Here is a 9,828-nt window from a genome sequence, read left to right on the forward strand (position 1 = left end):
TCATCATCAGAGTCGTACTCAGAATCGGAGCTAATTTCCTTGCTGGGCTTTTTTTCCATAGATTGTTTTCCAATCGCATGGGAGTCTGCCTCTCTCTCATCTGAAGTTTTTTCATCCTCATCTTCACTCCCTTCACTGTCTTCAGATTCTTCACTCTCTTCTTCCTCATCCTCCTCCTCATCTTCCTCCTCTTCTTCCTCATCCACTTCATTTTGTTCTTTGACTTCGATGTGGACAGGTTTGCTCTCTGTCAGAAAAAAACCCCAAAATCTAAAGTAAAAATTCTGTATTAAATTCACACTTGTGGAGGAGAGGGTAACAAAAAAGTAGAAAGACTACTATAGAAGAGTGAGGACAGAGTAGGTTCCATTCAACATGTGCTAGCCAAGATCATTTTTCAACTTTCAAAGTAAAAACTAAGTGTTTCATGTTCAGAGCTGCTGACTTTTGTTCAGAATCTGTCCGAGCAGAGTGAGTTTGGGGTGGGGAAAGGAATGATATTATCAGCACACTTGACATCATATGCAAATATTCAGATAAAGTGACATTCTTTAAAGCTGTGTGCACTTCCTAAAGGAATGAATACACTAACACCTTTAAACAGAAAGCCAAAAAACTCCAAATTAAACAAAATAAGGACCCAGTCTATTATTGATCAGGAATGCACGCTTAAGCAGAACTAACAACCAGAACAGTCTCTTTTACATCTTTAAAAACTTCAACTTAAGGTTTTCCTAGACTGTTTAGAGAAGATTAATATTTTTCAGAGGAATTCTTCAGTAAACAAACAAAAAGAACTATCAAAAAGTAATTTTCTTTCTTTGAAAGCTTCCCATTTATCTTACTTGCAAAATCATAGGAGACAAGCTAATGAACACTTTAAAGCCATGCATTCTCTTCCTTACAGAGCTGCTAGGGGGCTCATTCCTCTTCAATATCAGTTATGTTTCCTTACTATGCTAAAAGTCCATCAGCTTGGTAATGCACTAAAGCTAATTCCCAGGAAGGCTCTTTTTTCTGGATCAGATTGGTAGAGCCTTCAAATCCAAGCAGCAAGAAGCAGGATGTGACATTTTCCACAGGACAGTGGCAACAGACTAAAACAGACTTTCAAGAAGGCGAGCAGCCCCTAGTACTCGGGTAGAACAGCCCAGCACCACGGGAACACACACTTGTGCTGAAATAAAATCCATGCTGCTGTACACATAAGTATATAAAGCATTACACCTGAAAGCACAGGCACCAGAAATATAGGGACGAACATGTAAAAAAAATACTTCATTAACAGTCTTACATCTTAAGAAACAACAAAGGCACATGATGGAAGTGCTGAGAACAGCAATCAACTCCTATTCAGGAAGGCTCACATCAATCCAGCTTTCTCCACCAGTGGAGGAAAACACCTGAGAAGTTATCCCCACATTCTTGCGCAGCTCTTAAACTTCCTCATTAACACTGCTGTTGCCGCAGACAGAATATGGGTTTTGGCACTGTGCTCGTTTTGGCTGGGATAGAGTTCATTTTCTTCATACTAACTAGTACGGGGCTATGTTTTGGATTTGTGCTGAAAACAGTGTTGATAATACAGGGGTGTTTTAGTTACTGCTGAGCAGTGCTTACACAGAGTCAAGGCCTTTTCTGTTCCTCACACCACCCCACCAGTGAGCAGGCTGGGGGTGCACAAGAAGTTGGGAGGGGATGCAGATGAGACAACTGTCCCCAACTGACCAGAGAGATGTCCCATACCATATGATGTCACGCTCAGCATATAAAGCTGAAGGTAGAAGGAGGAAAGAAGTTCAGAGTGATGGTGTTTTGTCTTCCCCAGTAACTGCTACACATGATGGAGCCCTGCTTTCCTGGAGATGGCTGAACACCTGCCTGCTGATGGGAAGTAGTGGACAAATTCCTTGTTTTGCCTTGCCGGTGTGTGAAGCTTTTGCTTTACCTATTGAACTGTCTTCATCCCAACCCATGACTTCTCACGATTCTCTCCCTCATCCCAACTGGGGGAAGGTGAGCAAGCAGCTGTGTGGTGCTTAGTTATCAGCTGGGGTTAAAGCACAACAGGCACATACACAAAGGAACGTGAATGTTACGGCAATTCTTTCCTTTCTTCCACATCTGCCTCTCAAAGAAGCAGATGAGAGAAGCTATCTAGAACTTACTATAATGTGTGCACACAGACCTTCAGACCATCTTAGTTGCCCACTTCTCTGAGAACTTGTCTCAAAAGTACTCTCCTAGATGTTTCCAAGTTTGTGTAGTAAAACTGTTATGGCTTTTGAATGGTTACTAGAGAAATACAGTACCAGGAAAAAGGTTTCTCTAAACTCCCAGAGGGGGTTTAAGCACCTATTAAGAGGAGAGGATTTTTACTTCCATAAAAACGAACACAAAATTCCAACGGATTTATTTTAGAGGACAACTGCATATGAGTATTTCCAGATAAATTCTTGAACAGTATTTGTACAGTTTCTGAAAGCTTTGCCTTTGAGAAGAGGATCTTATATCTATTTATCATCACACTTGTCTCACAACTTATCTAATGGGGCAGAAGGAGAATCTAAATACAGTATTATTTTCTGCAGAAGCAAAAAAACTCAGCTCAAAGAAGCCTCTTAATCAGAAAAAGCATCCGTTTGGTATTTACATGCCCACCTTTCTCTCCATCGTCATCACTAACCATAGCTTCCCAGTCATCCAAACCTGCATCTTCTGTATCTTCTTCTTCTTCCTTTTCTTCTGAAACTAAGAAATTCAACATTAAATGAAAAGAAAGGAACAGCCCAGCAACATAAAACATTTATAGATGTCTCTTCCTTTGACATACTGACAACTGCTACTTACAAGTTTGCTGCTACCATAATTCTGCAAAACAGAAAAGGCTGCATACTTACGAAATAATAATCAGTTCTCTCCACAAAATCTTACCGTGCTAGCGTATTTGCCTAGCAAAACATATTTTTGGAAGACATCGCTGAACTACACAGTTCCTGTCCGCACATCATGCAAGTGCCTGCCTAATACATGCCAAAAAACCCCCGACTGCAGCCACACTGCTTGAAAGGAGCTACTCAATTAACATTTAGTTACTTGTAACAAAGTGACAAAGAAACACAAAAACAAGTCAGGTTACAGTAATAATTTTAATTAGTAAGAAAGCAACAAATTGTCTGTAAGAAGTGCTATTTTAGGACTCCAGGTGCCTTAACATAATTACACCATGGATTCCAGAAGCATTAAATATATTCATTCCAGCAGGAACTCAGGTATCTGAAGGGACTGCAGGCCTTAACAGAGAAATGGAAAAATGCAAACCTTTAACTCTCTCCAAAAGAGGCATTAAACAACACATATGTTGGAGCACACAGAGTGCCATAAAATTTCAGCTCTTTGAAATGAAGAGTAAATTCCAGACTGCTAGAATAGTAACCAGGAACCATTCTGCCAGTGAGCCCTTCTCTCTTATGGCAATGAAACTGCTCCTCCAAGAGATGAGTCAAGCTAGAATTAGCACACACATTCAGCTTTGTTTTCAAAAAGCTGGAAATTCTGTCATTATTTGTCTGACTTACGAGTAAGGGTAAAAACTGAAGCAGTCTTCTTGTTTAGAAAGAAATCAGTACAATTTGATTTTGCCAAAACAAGTACCATGTGTAGGCAAAAATGAGGGGAACAATCACTTGCCAGACTGACACTCAGTTTCACAAGCTAAGCCATATCCATTGCATTCAGCACTTGTGAAAGCAAAACATTTGGAACGAAGAATATAATCACTGTGCATATTGCAGTATCAATACTAGAAGCAGCATATTTCCTCCCTACCTTCACCTAATCACCGACAAAACAGCCTTTTTGAAAGCAAATGAAGAGTCAAAGAAGCTAATCACAAGGCACTGAACATGCTTATGGAGGCAGTTACCTAACCCAGTTTAACACTGGAGGTCACCCAGGATAGAGGGCCTTTACACTCATTTTGAAGCTTCATTCCTTCCTTTCGGAAAAGAAAAAAACAGGAGCTAACTCAAGAAAGGATGGGCATTCAGCCCTCACTCAACAAGGTATGATAACTGCCTGCCATGCATACTGCCACACAGCCTTACACATATTAAGTTTATGAGCATTACTACCAACCGGGCTCTACTGGAAGAGGAGTCTCTTCTTTTACTGGTGTTTCCAGTTCTACAGCATCTTCAGTTGGGGAAGTTACCTCCACATTTTCTGAAATTGCAAGAAAGCAAATTGGTTGCTACATTCTTCCAGAGTGCAAGCCAACTTCGACATACAGCTTCACATTTAAGTTCTATTTTTAAGTTGTGCTATTACAAGTAAACAAAATCTGAATTTATGTAATACCAAACTAACTGAACTCCCACTTACCAAGCTAAAACAAAGTTACAGCATGTGGCATATCTGAAAAATATTTGGCTTTCTAAGCAGTTAGATTTATATGATAGGTCAGTTATTGGCTAAAAGGATTACCACTGCTTTTAAACATTAAAAAAAAAAAACCCTCATTTTCTTTAAAAGAGAAGATGAAGTAATACTAGTGAACTACCCATTCTTGCTCTACTGGTCCATATTAAAAAAATTAATAATAGTAAAAAAAATCACTGATACAATTCATAAGCACTATTTCCAATTCTTTACACACACTCCCTAAGTGGTAAGGAGCCATATAACTCCTGTCAAATGTTAAAAAAACCAACCAAACAAAAACCAACTAAACAAACAAAACCCTCACAGACCAGCTAAGTAACAAAAAAACTGATGCAAGGAGGTTTTGGTTTTTTAAAACTAAGGAATAGTCTTGAGAAGGAAGAGCCACAGTAATATTTCCACAGGAAAGCCACGAAGTAAAAAAATAACAAGTTCTGACACACTCAATCTATGTCTAACTAGTGCAATTAATTCCAAGTTTCCAAAAATCCAAGCTCTCTGAACTACTCACACCCTGGAAACTGAAAAGTGTTTTTATATAAAAAAAAACCACCAAGCAAATAAACTGTCTCCAACTTAAAAGTACTAAAAGTAGGAGCAGTCCCCTTTCATCCTGGGACATCAACTTCGACTTAACTACAAGTCACTATTACTCATACTACGTTCTATTTAACCTACATATGCACACAAAGCATTCAGACACAGATTTGTAAAAGGCCTTTACATTGTGTATATCTCCAACATTTTGAAATTCTAAAGAAAATACCCAGACTAGGGAAAAAAGTCAAGTAGATTGTAAAGCAAAGGATTAAGTGAGCAGCCTTCAAAATTTAGGATCCTAGCATCAGCACTTGCACATGGGGGCTGGGGTGTCAAAGGAACCTCAGAAGCACCCTGAAGTGCTGAAGAATTAGTTTAGGATTAGCTGATTTATTCCCCAGACACTTCCGGAAATGTGACTAATTATTAAGTACCCCTGTATGCAAAACACACCTTCTTTATTTTCCGGCTGCTGCTGCTTCTTTTTCTTTTTGTCTTCATATACTGGCCTCTTCTTTGGCACAGAGTCTTTTGATGGCACTTCGACACCTGCAAAGAAAATTTTTTAGGAAGAAAGTCCAGGTGATTAACTACTAAACATAAACTTTTATGTTTAAATGAGAACACATTTTCCAGAATTGCAAGGTGGAGGAAGGAAGAGACTAGGTTCAATGCATATTTTATCCTTTTAAGAAGTCTGGTTTTCAACAAGTTGTAAAACTTGAGCAAAGTATAGCTTTTCAGATACTCTGAATGCTTTCAAAAAGAAGGTAGATCACTAATGGGGGGGGGGACAAGACAGACACCAAACAATCTGATCCTAAGACCCTTGGTTTGAAGCTATCACATACTTATATAGAATTTCATGAACACACACAGCTCAAGTTTAACACACATATGTCAATTTAAAGTCTGCTGTGCTAAACCTCACTTAAAACTAGTCTGCCAGTCATCCTAGTTTCAGACAATCTGGAGCAGTTAAAAGGTCCAGTTCTTCTTAAAAGCTTAAGGTTGTTCAGTAGATAGCACTTTCCCATTTGCTCACATCTATACCTCACCAGAAAGACAGCAATGCAATGTGGGAAGGGATTAAATTAAAAACAGAAGTTTGGTGCAGAGATAAATGAATAACTTAATTACTGCTGCACCTTCTGAAATACTCAAAATTCCTTCAGGTACTGTGTGATTTACAGTGTAGATCAGACAAAAATCCAGTTGTGGCAGCACACACATAGAAGGATTCTAATAACTACAGCAACGACTGAAGAGAAATGGCCTTTGTGTACGTTTAAGAGCTCCAAGCATTTTACTAGCTAGAGATTCCTACCCCCTTACACATCCACCTACCAGCAAAGTGTCAGATCAAGCTCTCTACAAATACATAAAGAAGGATACTCAGGAATTAATTCCTTTCCGTAGCCACAAACAACTTATCAGGAACAAATCAGGACATGGGCTTATAATACATAGGATAAATTTACTTCATTGCAATGGAAACACTTTATATGTGATGGAAAAGCAGGAAAGCACCTATATGCCCTTTTCTTGAAGTAAAGGCAGGAGAATATACTGTTCCCATGGACTAGCTAACTTGAGACAAAACAATGCACTTGCTTAAGTGAGCACATTAATCCAAAAGGATCCATGCCACTGGTCTTACAAGACCTGCAGCACAGCCCATCTGCTTTTCCCAGCCTTTGAACTAAGCAATGGAAAGAAGTGATTTTTTTTAAGTTCCGTAACTAACATCTTTAAGCCACAAGTGGAATGTATTAAAAAGTTGGATACATAAAGTGTAAGATGAAAATATACAGACATTTAAACTATTTTAAAAAAACCACGGGTACAGGGCAAGGGTGCACACACCGCCTTTCTTAACAGAGCAGCTTTACATGGAACTATTCAGTATTTGCCCTTCTACCTCCAGACAGAAAAAAAACCAACACAGAACAGTAAGAGGTATTTTTTTAAAATTATTTTAAACTTTACTGCTTACCCTGAGCTTGGAGTAGCTTAAGAGTAGCCTCTGCTCTGGCTCTGGCTTCTCGTTGAGCTTTTGTTAAAAGTTTTCCCTCCTTCTTCAAACGCTCCTTCCTCTCTTTTTCCTTCTGTTTCTTCCTTTCTTTCCTCTCTTGCTCTAATCGTTCCTGGAAACATGCAGAAATTTTACAGCACACTTTACACAAAAGCTAGCCAAGTGTATATTCTATTGATGAGAAACATATTAAGGACTAATCCACCAAACTGCACCATCAAGGGTACAGGTTAGGATTACCCTCTCCCTTTTTCTATCCTCAGAGTAAGATACATGGTACCTCCTCTTTGCGCTTTGCTTCTAGTTCCTCCAGTCGCCTTATGCGTTCTTCCTCCTCTCTTTTTGCCCTTTCCTCCTCTTCTTTCATTTTAGCCAAGGCTTCTTGCATAGCTTTAACCGTGGCTTTACTGGGACCCTTTTTCTTCTCTTTCTCTTTTTCTTCTTTCTCACCTTTCTTCTTTTTTTTGTCTTTTTTCTTTTTGTCCCCTTCATTGTCATCAGCTACAGAAAGAAGCATATATTCAAAGACAAAAAAAAATTTAAAGATACTACAAACACAATTAATGTTTCAAATATGATAAAAAACATCAAATGAGGAACATTTTGACTGGCTACTACATAAGCACTTCAAAATGAAAAAAATAAAACTGTCTCTTCAATTAAAGTCTTAACAGAATAACTGGGAATTGAAACAGATATGTTTGCAATACAGAACTGTAAGCACATCTTGTAATGAGAATTTGCCATCTGGTTCTTGTTTTCCCATGTACCTGAACAAACTACAGGCCAGAAATAAACAGCCCCATGCGAGCCAAGCGAAAGAGGCAGACAAGGCTACCAAATGTCTAGCATTCCTGATTCAGAATACAGCAACAAATCATCCTTACTGCCCAACAATATTTTGGCCGTCTTATAATAGCTAGCGTTTAAATTACAGTTTTAGAAATCATGTTACAAACCCTCTGCTCCTTCAGGAGTCTCTCCTTTTTCCCCAGGGCCAGGGGTTGCCAAGACCTCAGAAGAAGCCTTCTCTTCAGCTTTTTTTGGCGCTTCCTTCGGCTTTGCTGGTTCTTTACCACCTTCTGATTCTTCCTTCTCTTTCTGTTTCCTCAGTTTGGCTTTTTCTTCCTCACGTTTTTTCCTTTCACGTTCTTTTTTTTCTGCCTTCTTCTGAGCCGCTGTTTTCACTTTGAATGAAGGGTCTTCTTCATCATCCCCACTTTCCGCAGCAGGAGTAGACTTTGGTTTTTGGTTTTTCTTTTGTCCTTTTCTAGACTGGGAGACCTCATCTGATTCATCACCACTCCCACCTGAAGACGCTGCTCTCGCACGCTCTTTACTTTTCTTAATGTTAGCTTCATCTTCTTCTGACAGATCATGCTTTTTATTTGACTTCTGAGGTTTCCCTTTGCTTTTCTTAAGCTGCATCTCATGATCATCATCATCACTGCCAGAAAGCATGTCCTGTTTTGCTTTATGAGTTTTTTTAGACTTTTTATCTTTATCTTCCACTTCCTCACTATCATAGTCATTTTCCAGATTGGCATTTTTACTCTTTCCTTTTCTTTTTTTATCTTGTTTTGATAAGCTTTCTTCATTGTCATTTTCAACCTGGTAATTAAGCAATTCAATAATCAGACATAAATTACTTGCTATTGTGAGCTCAGTAGCAGCATTAAGAGATGTCAAGAAAAGTTCTCTTATCGAAGACAAAGTTTGAAAGCAATAACTAGTCTTGCTGAGTGACTACACCTCAGCCCACAATTAAAGTTTATTCTGATTGGCTCTGAATAATTATAAGCATGAAGACATGGCTTCTGGCAAAACCTCTGACAACTGACTTTACTATGAACATATGATCAAGTATAATTGAAAATACATGCTAACTGCATGTTTCACATAGGATCTCCAACACAGCAGCACTAGAACTTTTCTGGGACAGAGATGTCTCATGTGTTAACTGTTTCCTACTAAATAGCCCACCTCCCTCTCAGTGTTCACCTTTCCTGTAGAAGGTTCCCTGTCAACTTTCCCTCCTTGCGCCTCTATTGACAGTTCTTCCAGCTCCTTCAGGATATCATCTTCACTAAAATAAGAAAGAAGTTATGGTACTTAAGTAACTGAGTTTTTGTATAATGGCATAAAATAAGACAGACAGAAAAAAAACCCCCCACTTACTCAAAACCCTGTTTCTTCTTATCTTTTTTCTTTTTGCCTTTGGATTTCTGAGGCTCTGGCTCCTTTGCAGCTCCTGCACCTTCTATTTCAGCAGCAATGGCATCAATATCAATATCATCTTTTGCACTGAAATTGAAAAGAAAAGTAAGGTTATCAAGAGTTCAAGCATTAAGTCTACATAAGTAGAAGCCATCTGCATAAAACAAACAAAAAGCTTCAAAATGTAAAGTCAACCACAAAACAGAAGTAATGCAGGGGCAAACCCCACATTTACCAAGCCATTATGCACTATGACCTGACTCCATCCAGTAAGACAAAGGAAAAACCTTCACACACATCGTCTGCTTGAAGGGAGGTGGAACATTAAGACTGGTTCAGTTCTTACAACACAAGAGATTTGAGAGATCTGATAAAACTTCTTGGAAGAACGTAACTAGACTGTTTCACTTTGCTCCTCAGAAAGACAAATTGTTTAGCCCTTAAAATCACAGTAGCAGTTACTGGAAGAAAAGCAGCCCCCACAATGAAAGTGTAAAAATGAGGCATAAATAGAAGAAATCTTGCCATTTGGTAACTAGAAAATTCTGTTAAGAAGCACTTATCTGCTCCTCTAAACACCCTTTAGCAAACAA

At 38.8% G+C, this 9,828-nt stretch overlaps 1 protein-coding gene across 1 annotated transcript in view; it reads right to left on the bottom strand.

Moving 5' to 3' along the window:
- The window catches only part of LOC104536428 (eukaryotic translation initiation factor 5B-like), a gene marked incomplete at its 5' end in the record, with an annotated part of 22,191 nt that extends 12,654 nt beyond the window's left edge, over positions 1-9,537 (bottom strand). The window contains 10 exon segments of the mRNA XM_010179031.1: positions 1-247; positions 2,662-2,751; positions 4,138-4,224; positions 5,437-5,532; positions 6,980-7,130; positions 7,299-7,519; positions 7,978-8,629; positions 9,020-9,104; positions 9,197-9,322; positions 9,492-9,537. The exon segment at positions 1-247 is cut by the window's left edge and continues 10 nt beyond it. Of these exon segments, the coding sequence (XP_010177333.1) occupies positions 1-247; positions 2,662-2,751; positions 4,138-4,224; positions 5,437-5,532; positions 6,980-7,130; positions 7,299-7,519; positions 7,978-8,629; positions 9,020-9,104; positions 9,197-9,322; positions 9,492-9,537 (1,801 nt within the window).
- Between the last annotated feature and the right edge of the window lie 291 nt (positions 9,538-9,828).

This window comes from Mesitornis unicolor, unplaced genomic scaffold, assembly GCF_000695765.1.
Source record: "Mesitornis unicolor isolate BGI_N332 unplaced genomic scaffold, ASM69576v1 scaffold9582, whole genome shotgun sequence".
NCBI lineage: Eukaryota > Metazoa > Chordata > Aves > Mesitornithiformes > Mesitornithidae > Mesitornis > Mesitornis unicolor.